We start from the raw sequence: 12,898 nt of genomic DNA on the forward strand, positions 1-12,898 counted from the left end.
ATTCGAACCATTGTAATAACTAAATAAAGAAAAAACACTAGTAAATATTTTAAGTTATATTTTGCAAAATTACGATATGCTTAAGTATTATTATAATTTATAAGTCACATTTATAATTGTAAGAGTACGTCCCATTTCCTTATGTTAGGTTCACTCCACGGTAATTAAAATACTTAAAAATAGGTAACTAATTCTGCTATTCGGTAAACGATAAAATGCAACTATTGTTAAAACTTAAAAGTATCATCAGGCTGAACGCTGAAATACATAGTTTATTATTGAAATGTGAAACGATTATTATTTTTTTATTATTAATAATAATTGACATACAAAATACTGGTTATTAACAATTTAAATTTTTTAATTTTAACTGAAAATTTCACAAATAATTATAGTATAGACTGTCATGAAAAAATTAGTATTCAAATAGACATTGATTAAATCATGCAATAATTCGTATTTTGCTGGGTAACATTTAACTATTATTCTTAGAAATTCAAAAACATAATTTGCTCTAATTAGGTCTATTAGTATTCAATTTTAATATTTTTTTTAATTGCTGTAAAAAATATAATAAACAAAATGGCTATCTTAAAAATTTAAAAAACTTAATTGCATAAAAAAATGATTTGATCATTTTTTAAAAAAGAGAATCGAATCTTATACCATTCAATTAGAATAATGTCCATACTTTTTACTGTAAAAAACGCATTTAAATACAATGATTTTCTACGGAGATACTTAGGGCGATACGGGATTTTTGGGACAACTGTAACTGTATATCAAAAACTTAAAAATACGTAATACCCACATGTATTGTCTTACTAACATACATCATAGCAAATTTGCGTTCAGCAGAACACATTTTATGTTATTAACTTTAATACTAGAATCAATTTACCTATTAACAAACTTAAAGGTAAGAATATTATTTAAGGCATTTCATAAGCTTTCATTAATATTATTATACTTTAATGTGAGTTATAGTTAGTATAGATTTAGTGTTCTATTGCCATACAAAAATAGATCATAATTGATCTACCTACTAAGTAAGTATAACTCAATATAAGATGTATATTGTATGTGTGTAAGTGTCAGGGGTTAAAGTGAGAGGGACTCAAATGGTAGTTAAAAAACGTCCTCCTTTAACAAATTATTCGTAAGATACGCCGGAACGCTCCAATTATAACCAAACATTAGTCAGAATCAGGGGTGGATAGGGCTATTTTATGTTACCAGGAATTGAATTCAAGGGCCCAGAACAAAAGAGCCCAAAATTCTTTTGCTCGCAATATATTTACAAAATAAGTTTATATTCTTAATTTGATATTATTTTATTTTAATATAAAACTATTCAAATCATAATTATTAATACATTATTTTTTTTTAATACATCACTTTATGCAGCCACCTTATCAATAATATCATTAGAATTTAGGGTTAATTTTAGTTAACATTTCTTTTTCAATACTCATAATAACATCAAAATTTCTAAATGCTCTTGTGACATTGAATTTCTTAAATAATTTTTAAATACTTAAGAGAAAAAATCCAGTTATTTTATTGCACTTAGAAGCGCTTGTCATTAAAACATCATTCTTGTTCTTTTTTCTTTTCTGAGCACTACTTGAAAACTTTTTACAGCCACTCATACTTACGTTACATTATACTCGTAATAGGTAATAGTAAAATAATAATAGTAAAATATATTCATTATCCATAATATACATAGAAAACAGGCATGGACCAATTGTGCATTTGCGCCTGACACAAAATTTTCGTTTAGGGTCAGTATACCAATTACGCTTGTATAACACATACTAAAATGCTTACAAATTTAAAACTTATTTATTGATCAATTGATTACTGGTTAAAGTAACTGGGTATTTTATAACAATATCGGGAATTTTATGAATCAAATTATAATGTAAAATAACTGGTATTTAATTTTGAATAATTAATTATCAAAAAATAACTTGTACAATGCGAAAAAAAATTATTTATTTTTTTAAATTATATTATGTATTGTAGTGTCATACGAAATGTCCTAATCAGAAGCCCAACAAAAAAGCGACCAAGGGGAAGACCTCGAAAGCGGTGGTTAGACAATAGACAGTTAAGAAAGATATTTCAGATATCGACGAGACAAAGCGATTGGAGGATGCAATGGACCGGAATATATTATGGAGAAGTTTGGTTGAAGCGTGCAAAAGGCCTTAATGGCCTGTATAGCACAATAAAAAGAAAAAGATTATGTATTAATACTATCAAAAAAATCGGTTAGTTTTTTCATTTATTAATTTATTATATAATAATTATAACTAACTAATACATTTTCCTTAGGTAGGGGCGCTGAGTACAGGGGGTTGCGGGGCTGCAGCACCCCATGAGCCCGATAAGGTGGATCTCAGCCATCTAAAATTTAAATTGTTAATACTATTAAAATGTTATAATATACAAAACAACAAATAACTATATTTTAGTAATTGTTTAACGATTAGTAATTATTTAGGTAACACTGTACACGTGTTTATAAAATAGTGAGCCCCCATGACATTTTCAAAACCTGGTGCCTCTGCTTAGGTATTATAAAATGTTTAGAGCGAAATTGGTCTATCGACTCTAAAATGAACGCAATTGGTATATAAAAAAGTAACTTAAAAAGGCACAATTGGTAAACTGCCTAGAAAACGTACTATATGTCTACATATATACAATGGCATGTATGATGTATTATTAATGTAAACACAAAAGTATTTATTTCATTTTTTATTATAAACCAGATATCAATAAAATAAACTGTTTCCAAATTGTACATAGTTCGATATTATTATTATATTATTAATAACATTTAAAACATAAAATACCGTGTTGAGACTGGGGGCTCCGTAATTTGGCATGGACAGGGCCGACAGGGGCCTACCGGGAAAATTCCGATTTCCCTATAGGCTTATCCGCTCTTGATCAGAATTCCGTTGAGATTATTATTTGAGACATTTTTATTTTTTATGAATTTATTTTATTTAATGCTAAAGAAAACATTTACTAAAAAAACTACAATTTATGTTCCTACTTAAATATTTAGAATTGCTTTTTATAAAAACAATTAATAGCTTTTAATAGCTCTTTAATGTAAATAATGTAAAATTAAGCTTCATAAATATATCTTATACATAGAGATAAAGTGTGAATGTGTGAAGTTGTAAGCATGCTCACCCCGACCCCACCATGCGTAGAATTTGAATTTTTTTGTACAATTTAAAGCACTAAAAACACTACATTTTTATGATATAAATATGTTTTGTTCGGATGAATTTTTTAGATTTCTTAAAAGACAACTAAAGCCTACAACTTAGTAGGTATCATGAAAAAAAATATTCTTTCAAAATAATAAATTTGTTTTTGTTATTCTTAAAAATGTAGTATTAGGTATGTGTGATAAAAATACAAATTTGAACATTATTAAGGGATACAACTTACAATTAGATGAGTTACCTATAGGATGAGTACGTTACACAATCACTGTTTATAAATTACATATTATATATTAGTCATTCTTTGAATTTTTTGCCACTCTAAGCCCTGCTGCCCTGAACGGCACGGAATGGATCAATCTATTCAACCTTATATAATATAGATAGTCCACAGCGCCAAACTCGTTGATTAGTGATAGTATAATATGATAGTATACCTTGGCTGTTCCTATCTGAAACCGTGATATCACCTATCACCAGCGTAAATAATCATTTTAAAATAAATATTAATATTATTTGTCATTTGATCAGTTTTCAGTGTTTTCACTAATTAAATATTGATATTGTGGTAGCTAAATTTTAGTATAATAATATTGTAAATTATTGAAAGATTGAAACGATCTCAGCACAGTCATACTTAAGATATAATTTGTAATTTGTTGAGGCCTTGCCTGTTAGTTTGTTGTATTCCATATTGAACAATATATTTCTGAATGGATAAATTTAACGACACTAAGAGCTTTGCTTCTTCAAGTAAAAAAAATTCAAATGAACAAGTAAGTCTTGACACTTTTTAACCATTATGCCCTTATGGCTATACATTAATCTTGTACAAATTTACATTTAAACTTTTGTAACTGTTGATATCTAATTATAAAAAGAATAATAATTAAATAATATGTCTTTTTTTAGGACACCAATATTTTAATGTTAAGATATTATAAATAAAAAGCATTAATATCATTATTATTTTTAGAGTTTTGATGCAGATTCTATGATTAACAACATCATTTCTCAAGACACATTTGTTATTAATAAAGACCATCAATTGTACTCGGTAATATTATTAAATAATAATAATTAGCATTTAGAAATAAGATGATACCATATCTTACTTTGCTATCTCCATCTTAAAAGTGCTTAACATCACAAGTCTATTTTTAGCTTCATAGCTATATTAGTCTTAATATTAGCATGAATTTACTTAAACCTATCATAAAACTTATAAGTGAGAACATTATCTGTACGTATTTTTTTTATGATATTTTAATTTTCAAACTTTTATAAATTACAATATTTTACACTTTTAATTACACCCTTAATGATTGTAATATAATAAAATCAATATTCAAACATGGAAATGTTCACCTTAAAATAGTATAATGATTCAATTCACTCTAATATTAAAGCTAATAAAGCTAAACATTAGCTACTAAGCTTAAATTTGCTACTGAGTATATAAGTGATGTTCACTTAATATAAGGCATGTACAAGAAATGTGAATGAGTGATGAGGCATCCTCTCAAGATTAAAATTACTAAAAAATAATTTTAAATTTTGTGACCACTATTAAAAAATTTTATTGTCCAACTAATTTTTAATAAATATAACAAACAATTTGATTATTTCAATAGAATTCTCAATGATAAAAATATTTGTTCTTGAGAATTAAAAATGTGTTATGATTTATAAAATAAGCATTATTTAAATGGTGTATTTAGTGTAGACAATACACATATAAAGATTAAACTTAAAAATTAGTATTAAACTGGTATCAAGTAAACTAAAACAATCTTAAACTGATTTTAATTAATTTAATCTATATTTTTTAATATTTACAGAATTTGCCAAAATGGATGATACCAAAATCTGGTTATGTACATCCATTGTATGAACAGATATGGCAGTATGTAAAATCTGATAGACGTGATAGAACATGTGATACACATTTAGTTTCACAGTTATTGATGACTAGTGGTCTACCCGTTGATGTACTGGGTGGATTATGGTCCATGGCTAACGTTGGAGTTGAAGGATCATTATCTCAACAAGAATTGTACATAATTCTGGCTTTGATTACTCTAGTTCAGGTAATATTAATAAATCTAGGTCAATTACCGCGATAGAATTTTGCAGTAATGGGAAATTATCACCCATAATATATTATGAGAAGCACTGAGCTTATCATTTATAGCATATAAAATTCAAATGTCACAGAATAATATTAAATATTGATTATAAAAAAAACACTTGCTACCTGTCAGTGATTCTCTATCGATTATTATTAGTTATTTTAAATCTTTAATGTATAATATATATATACTTTTTCAGCACTTTAGGTGTTTCTTGTGATTTTTATATATTTTGTGGAAGTATTTTTAAAAGAAAATCAGAAATTTGTTTTAATTTTACATTTAAAAAATGATTAATAATGGCCTTGAGTTAAAAACAAAAATAATAAGGAACATTATCAAATAAATATGTTCAATAAAAAAAAAATTATTATGTTAATTTTTTTTTTAAACTACCTATTTAATATAAGTATTTGTTTAATTAATTAATTTGACCACAAATTTTTTATTTATAATTAATATCTGTTAATAAATTACTGGATCTTATTGAGGAACTTCAAGTAAAAGTTAGAAAAATTATTTATACTCCATGAAAAATTGAAATGTCTTAAATTATTTATAATAATAACAATAATAAATAAAATAAATACTGAATAGTAAAAATAACAATATTTGATATAGAGTAATTATTAAACATGCATTTTGAATAATGAATAGTGGAAATTGCACATTGGCTAAATTGGCCGAAAACATATAATATATTAAATAACTATATCTCAACAAAATTGTAAAATCTTTTAACAGACTATTTTATTAGGTCAAACTGATGACTAATTATTTATTACACCTTTGGTATTCACTCCATGTCTTCATGATTCAAATATTATAATAATGATATCAAGATATTTTTAATGTATTAACATTAAGAATTGTGTTAAGTATTTTAACCCCAACAAATGTCTAATTGGCAGGTGACAGATGGCAAATATCCTATTCTTTGAGTGACAATATTGATCGAATACCAATATTTTCTATTTATAGAAAAAAATATTTAATTGATTAATGAAAATTTGTATTTTTCAGAATGGATATTCAGTGTCTAATGTGTCATTGTTGCAACACATTCATAAACCAATAATACCACAATTGAATTATACAATTATCGAGAAAAAATATAATATATCAACAGTGAAATCAAATTTTGAACATAAATCACAATTAACAAACAAGGCAAGTTGTATACAAAAAATCAATAATGAACATCAAAATACTTATGCCAAAAACTTTGAACAGCCAAATTGTAATATCATTTCACCCGAAGAATACGATCCTTTAGCAGTAACATTTATAGAACCAAAAAATCAAATGTCTAAAATTATATCTCCATTATCTACTAATCCTGAACCAAAATCTTTAGACTTTACTCCTGTAAATGATAGTTTCGAGGCATTTGATGATGAGTTTTCAGATTTTCAATGTGCTCAGTTTACAACAACTGACAGTAAAAATAATCAAGAATTTACAGATTTCCAATCAGCTTTTGATACATTGTCTTTTAAAGAAGACAGTAAGATTAATGAAAAAACTGCTGAAGTGTTAAATGATACGTCAACAAATAATGTTGTTTCAAGTTTGTTAGAAAATCAACAAAATATGATAACTAATCAAGATGATATTCTTGATAAATATGAAGTATTTCGGACTTTGGCAGCAGAAACTGATGATGTTGAAAATATAATAAACAAGAATACTCAAAATGATATTTTGGAAGTAAAGTTGGTTGAAAGTATTAACGAGAATGTTCAAAATGATGTTCATGATGATGAATTTGGAGATTTCTTATGTGTCGAGGAAGTTTTAAACAATAAACCTAACATTGAAATAGATTGGAAAAACGTTCAAGTATGTATTTTTCATTTTTTATAAAAAAATTATTTATTTTGAATAATTTAAAGTTAACACTAATAAAAGTACACTAATAAAAAGTTTATTTACTTTAATTAGTCAGGTTTTTTTTTTTATCTATTTGCACTTTCATTTATATAGGTGCAATGCATAAATAAATGTTTGGAATTTTTGCAAGAAGGTTTTACTACATTTTCAAGCATATCTGATGAGAAAGTACTTATGGAAGTTATAAATCATGATAAAGGAATTAATTACCTGACACGTATGGATAAATACATTTTATATTGCTTAAGAAACTAACTATTAAATTATTTTGATTTAAATGTTTTAGAATTAAATTTAATAAGTCAAATATGTCAACGAATACTTAAAAACTGTTATTGTCCATCATTAGAAGATAAATTAAATGATGTGTTGGCCAAATTGAAAACATATTTCAATAACTCTACCTATAAGTCAACTAACAACACAGAGGTAAATTTAATAATTTGTACATAAACATGAAATTAATTTTAATTAGCTAAATAACTAGGTTTTAGATTCCACAAAGGATTCCATACCATGTTACTTATGCAAATGCAATTGCAGTACAGATTATACTGAATATATGTTAAATATCTACCACTCATCTTGTATAAATTTATTGATAAATTTTGTTCAAACTTCTCACCTTTCTGTTAAGTAATATTTATTATTTATATTTTTATTCACAGCTCTTTTCTACAGACCCCTTAGCTCTAGAATTATGTTATTGTAATAATATTTATATTATTTTACTTATTAATTTGTTATTAAATTGTATTTATTAAAGAAAATGTGATTATTATTATATATAAATATGTTTATTTTATCAGGTTATAGTATTCAATAAAATTATACTCATTGAAGAAATAATATTAATGTTTAATTTTTGAATAAAAAAAAGAAACATTGTATAATAATATAAATAAACGGTAAACATAGAATACAGTTATAAAATTAATAACAATTATAAAGTAGTATTAACTACAAATAATAAATAACTATTAATTGACTAGATATAAAATATATAGTATTTAAAAAACAATATCAAAATAGATATATTACAGATGTTACAGTTTAGTAATTTTAAATAAAGCAGTACCTACATTAAGATTGAACAGACGCTAAAATTAGATTAATTCTTCACACTCAGATAAAAGAAAATATCCAAGAATATAATTACTGTTAACGATTATACTGAGTAAATAATGCATTCTATATTATAATAATTTAAAGGGATCAGTCAGAATAAAACTTATTTATAACCTGTGAAAATAAATATTGTTTGTTCTAATATTTTTTTTATTTTTCATCTTCTTCCTCTTCAGACTTTTCATCATTAGATTCTTCATCTTTTTTTAAAAGTAATGGAAACATTCCCAAAAAGCAACCTAGAGTAACTCCGAGTGTTCTTCCCTAATAATAATAATAATAATAATTAATATAAAAACTTAAATGTATTAAGTAGTAAACCAAAGTATAACTGAAAATAAAAAAAAATAATATTACTTTTTATTTTAAATAAAAATGACATTTAAGTATACACTTATCAGTTTCAAACAAAAATAAATGCTTATAGTAATTTAAAAAAATCTATTGTTTTCTCGTTGATATAATTTATAAATAGAAATATTTCTTAAAAAAATGTTTAAGCATTTAAATAAAATTATTATATTTTAATTATTAAACTATAAATCTTAGATAAGTTAAAATAATTTTTACAAATTTGTATTTAAACGAAAAATGTATTTAATTTTCAATTAATACTTTTGGTTTAATATATTTTTAACCTTACTAAATTAGCAGCTCGTCTACTACACTTCATATCCAATTGAATAGGTGTTAGATTAGGAGGTTTTAAACCAAGTTTGATTACCAATTGTTCCACATAATATGAAGAGCCAATTCCAAGTATATCAGAAAAAGTATTACCAATAGCAGCTGCAGCCATTGTCGATATTGTAATTACAGCACCAACTGTTCTTTCAATTGATTCACCCTAAAAAATATATCTAAGGTCATATGCACATACATACTATGTATTAATAGTAGTAAAGCTATTAAACTAAAATAAAACTATTTAATTGTTTTCATACACATATTAACATCACAGAGTTGTCCAAAAATCCAAACATAATGAAAGGAATAGCATTTTGTAATCCCACTGCAGAAAAAACAACAACATTAATTTAAATAAGTATTTAAAAATCAAACTAAGCAATGTAATTAAAAAAAAAAAAAACTAGAGTAAGTTAAAAAATGTATATAACTAATGACCTACTTATGCAGCCATAGATTATTTAGGATAATTAAAAAAAAAAAAGTATTACATACCTCTAAATAATTGTGCTCTAGTTGGCTCTGGTACTGTCTCCGCTAGTTTAAATAATATATTTAATATAATTAAATTATAAATATAATAATTACATTGATATATTTTTATTTTTTTTTAATAAGTTTAATTATAATGGTTAGTAAATATTGATATTTATCTTACTGTTAGTTTCTTCTATCCATTGTAAGAAAGAAATGATATTTAGAAAAAAAAAATAATATTAAGACGATGGATTAGCAATATATAATTAAATGTTGTAAATTTGTAATGTTAATTTATTTTAAATATAAGAGATGTAAATACCATATTTTTTTAGTAACCATTCTTCTGGCAATGGGCAGTAAGAGCCTGTTGGATCTACATCTCCTAATTCAGGTACTTTACTAGGACGTCCAAATTTTGAACGCCATCTGAACCCTGCCAATTGACCTATAGGTATAAAGTTAATAAATATATGGATGATGAAAGGTTTTAAAATCTAATTACAGCTTAAAAGAAGGTATGTAGATAGGAATTATAAAGGAGTAGAGATTGAAATTATTGAATAAAAACTCATGTAAACAGTCCAAAACATGATAGGTACTGAACCTCGATATTCTGCTTTGGTCTCTTCCGATTCATAATGATTTAAGCACCAAGCCAAATTATCTCTCTCTTCATTTGTCAGGTTTATTACTAATGCATGAGCCTTTTCTTTAGTTAATGATTTATCGTCATCCTGTTGTTCAGAGCTTGTAACTGCAGCTGTACATAGTCGACTGATCATAGAAACGTTTCTTTTTCGACTTAGCTCCCATATACATACAGTATTTTTCCATACTTTATTTGAAATAGAACACATTTTAAATTAAATAATTGAAATTTTTTTTAATTTATCAATAAAATGAATATAAAAGTAATTTCATAAATTGTTTTAAGTTTAATAAATGCCGTGGTACATTTTTTTAATTAAAATAAAAACTCAAAGTTATTCAATTAATAGTAATTCTAATAATAATAATGGTTACTCATGTAACTAAAATATTACAATATGAAAATATAATTGCCACTACTCACTATAAACTGAGATATAGTAAGATATTATTATCTAAATAGTTATAAGCATAGAATTCCAAGTAACTAACAAGTAACAAGTTCATAACATAAACAGTTTAACAGTGTCATCACTCGACAGTCGACACCCACCCACATAAGTAGTTGAACTCAAGAACATATTATATGCCCAGTGCCCACCCATCAAATTTCAAATCAATACTTTGTTATTTTTGATAATAAATATGTAGGTACAGAGTTCAGTAGTGATACCAAAATAATCCAATACCATGGTAGATAAGTAACAAGGAATTTGGTATTAAGTTGTAGTTGTAACCTTATTTATAGACATGACGACTCTGATAGCATAGAACTATAGGACATTATGACATACCAGTATACCATATTTTTATACTACCTTTTGTTTAAATAGTTGTTCCAAAATAAAATTGTTTAAATTGAATTAATTTTTAAAATGTACATTAATTAATCAATATCAATGTTCCCAAATCCGAAGCTAATTTATTGCCCAAGTTAATGACCAATAACTTGAAAAATAAGTAGTATAATATGTTGGGTATTATAATCTCTAAATCGTAGATTTAAAATAAAATATTTTATTTGATTTAAATGTAATCATTAAATAAATTCATTATTGTTATTTAAAAATGTATTATTATATTAGTCTATTTTATATTATATACAAGACTAATAATAATTCAATGAAATTTTGTTCGATCAGACAATAGAATTGAAAGATGAAACTATAATAGTACTGATATATTATTGAGAAGATTCTTGCAATTATATTGCCTAATTTGATCGCCGTCATACAGAGATTCAAATATGAGAAATTCAAATCACATTGTGTTTATATAATTTTAATTACATAACTTGTAAAGTTGACATTTTAAATATAGTGTATATAAAAATATAAAATTATAATAAATTTATTAAAAATTTTAAAAAAATCTTATAATAATATTATTTAAAAATATAAAAATGTATTTATTTTATTTTAAAAATTAGGAATATTTGTAAATTTGTCTTTGTTTCGTTTTATTTATACACCAAGTGGAGACTTTTATCATTTACCCTAGTGACTATTCAGCTTACTATCTATCTAAACCCGAAACAACATTTTTATTGTGCTTCTATTTTTTTTAAATAATAGCTAATAGCTTATAAGTTTACTTTCTTAGGTTGCCAATGCATTTTGCCTAATATCTAAGATTTTTTAAAGGTTATTGATCCTCGAAATAATGATATTGGTTTATTATATGGTTTATTAATGCTAATGGTGGTAGTTTGTCTGATGAGCAAAAGCATCTGGTAAGTTATAAAATTCCTATCTATGGAATTGGACCCTCCCCATAGAAAATTCCTATCTACCTAGTTACGGCCCTGATTGTCTATAAAAAGGTTTCACAGTATCTATACTAGAGTAGTCATATGTTTCCTTAGTACCTATTTAAAAATTTAAAACTAATACAATTTCTCTATTTCTTTTGTTTCTTCTTTTTTATATTTTCAAGGATATATTACTTAAATGATGTAACCTAATTAACGAAATAATGACTAATAAAATCGACAATCGTTAATATATAATATTTATGTATACTTAACAGAAGATTCGTTTGTTTATAGAATCACATGAAAATGTTCATGGTCGATATATCGATCTGTATGCATAAATACCAATACGTATTGTTTAATGTTTCAAGAAATAATTAAAACATCGTATACATTAAACACGGTAAATTGTAAATACAACAACGGCGGATACAGCAAGGATAGGTATATAAACTATAGCTTCTATGTATACCGTATAAGGATTGACAGGATTGTAAATAGATGTTTTATGTATTAAGTGGAACATGATTAGGTACAATCATTAGTCAGGTCTTAGTGGTCTTACACAATATAATTAATGAAATAAATTTAAAATTGTTTTTTTACATAGTTATGTAAAAAAAAAAAATATTTTTTGAAAGCAATTCGAAGGAGGTTTGAACCTTCAAATATATATGTGGCTGAGCCCTGTACTGACAATGTTTTCTAAAATTGTCTTCAACCAGTTCAACTTTAAATTCTATTAAGAACACTTTTATTTATAATATTATAGTTTGATTGCTATTAAATTATAAATATTGCAAAACATCTGTCCCTGTCATCCTCCCCTTGTTATGAAATCAAATAAAAAATTAAAATCCAATTAAATATCACTGTGTTTTATCATATTACGAGTAACCTATACCATAATATTTTAATAAGTC

The 12,898-nt window shown here is 24.9% G+C and overlaps 2 protein-coding genes across 4 annotated transcripts; one reads left to right on the forward strand and one right to left on the reverse strand.

The window, feature by feature from the left end:
• The first annotated feature begins 3,748 nt into the window (after positions 1-3,748).
• LOC132921215 (synergin gamma-like) lies at positions 3,749-8,071 on the forward strand. The gene is made up of 7 exons (XM_060984093.1): positions 3,749-4,030; positions 4,231-4,311; positions 5,096-5,344; positions 6,410-7,228; positions 7,373-7,496; positions 7,566-7,708; positions 7,767-8,071. The coding sequence occupies exons 1-7, from the start codon at positions 3,968-3,970 to the stop codon at positions 7,917-7,919; spliced, it is 1,632 nt and encodes a 543-aa protein (XP_060840076.1). The 5' UTR covers positions 3,749-3,967; the 3' UTR covers positions 7,920-8,071.
• A 217-nt stretch (positions 8,072-8,288) lies between these two features.
• On the reverse strand, positions 8,289-10,818 carry LOC132921216 (transmembrane protein 65). Of its 3 annotated transcripts, XM_060984096.1 has the most exons (8): positions 10,647-10,818; positions 10,179-10,409; positions 9,894-10,019; positions 9,753-9,764; positions 9,590-9,631; positions 9,352-9,419; positions 9,051-9,254; positions 8,289-8,671 (listed from the first exon to the last, which is right to left on the reverse strand). In XM_060984096.1, the coding sequence occupies exons 2-8, from the start codon at positions 10,354-10,356 to the stop codon at positions 8,558-8,560; spliced, it is 744 nt and encodes a 247-aa protein (XP_060840079.1). In that variant the 5' UTR covers positions 10,357-10,409; positions 10,647-10,818; the 3' UTR covers positions 8,289-8,557. The 3 variants fall into 3 exon arrangements, with proteins under 3 accessions (XP_060840079.1, XP_060840077.1, XP_060840078.1); XM_060984094.1 differs by having other exon boundaries at positions 10,179-10,818; XM_060984095.1 differs by lacking the exon at positions 9,753-9,764 and having other exon boundaries at positions 10,179-10,818.
• Positions 10,819-12,898: the final 2,080 nt, after the last annotated feature.

This window comes from Rhopalosiphum padi, chromosome 2 (assembly GCF_020882245.1).
Source record: "Rhopalosiphum padi isolate XX-2018 chromosome 2, ASM2088224v1, whole genome shotgun sequence".
In the NCBI taxonomy this organism is placed as follows: Eukaryota; Metazoa; Arthropoda; class Insecta; order Hemiptera; family Aphididae; genus Rhopalosiphum; species Rhopalosiphum padi.

Coding starts and splice junctions, on each gene's coding strand:
- LOC132921215 (XM_060984093.1), top strand. CDS start 3,968: ATGGATAAATTTAACGACACTAAGAGCTTTGCTTCTTCAAGTAAAAAA. Junction 7,229..7,372: donor TAGATTGGAAAAACGTTCAA/GTATGTATTTTT, acceptor TCATTTATATAG/GTGCAATGCATAAATAAATG. Junction 7,497..7,565: donor AGGAATTAATTACCTGACAC/GTATGGATAAAT, acceptor TAAATGTTTTAG/AATTAAATTTAATAAGTCAA.
- LOC132921216 (XM_060984094.1), bottom strand. CDS start 10,431: ATGTGTTCTATTTCAAATAAAGTATGGAAAAATACTGTATGTATATGG. Junction 9,255..9,351: donor ACTCTGTGATGTTAATATGT/GTATGAAAACAA, acceptor TATATTTTTTAG/GGTGAATCAATTGAAAGAAC. Junction 8,672..9,050: donor GTAGACGAGCTGCTAATTTA/GTAAGGTTAAAA, acceptor TATTATTATTAG/GGAAGAACACTCGGAGTTAC.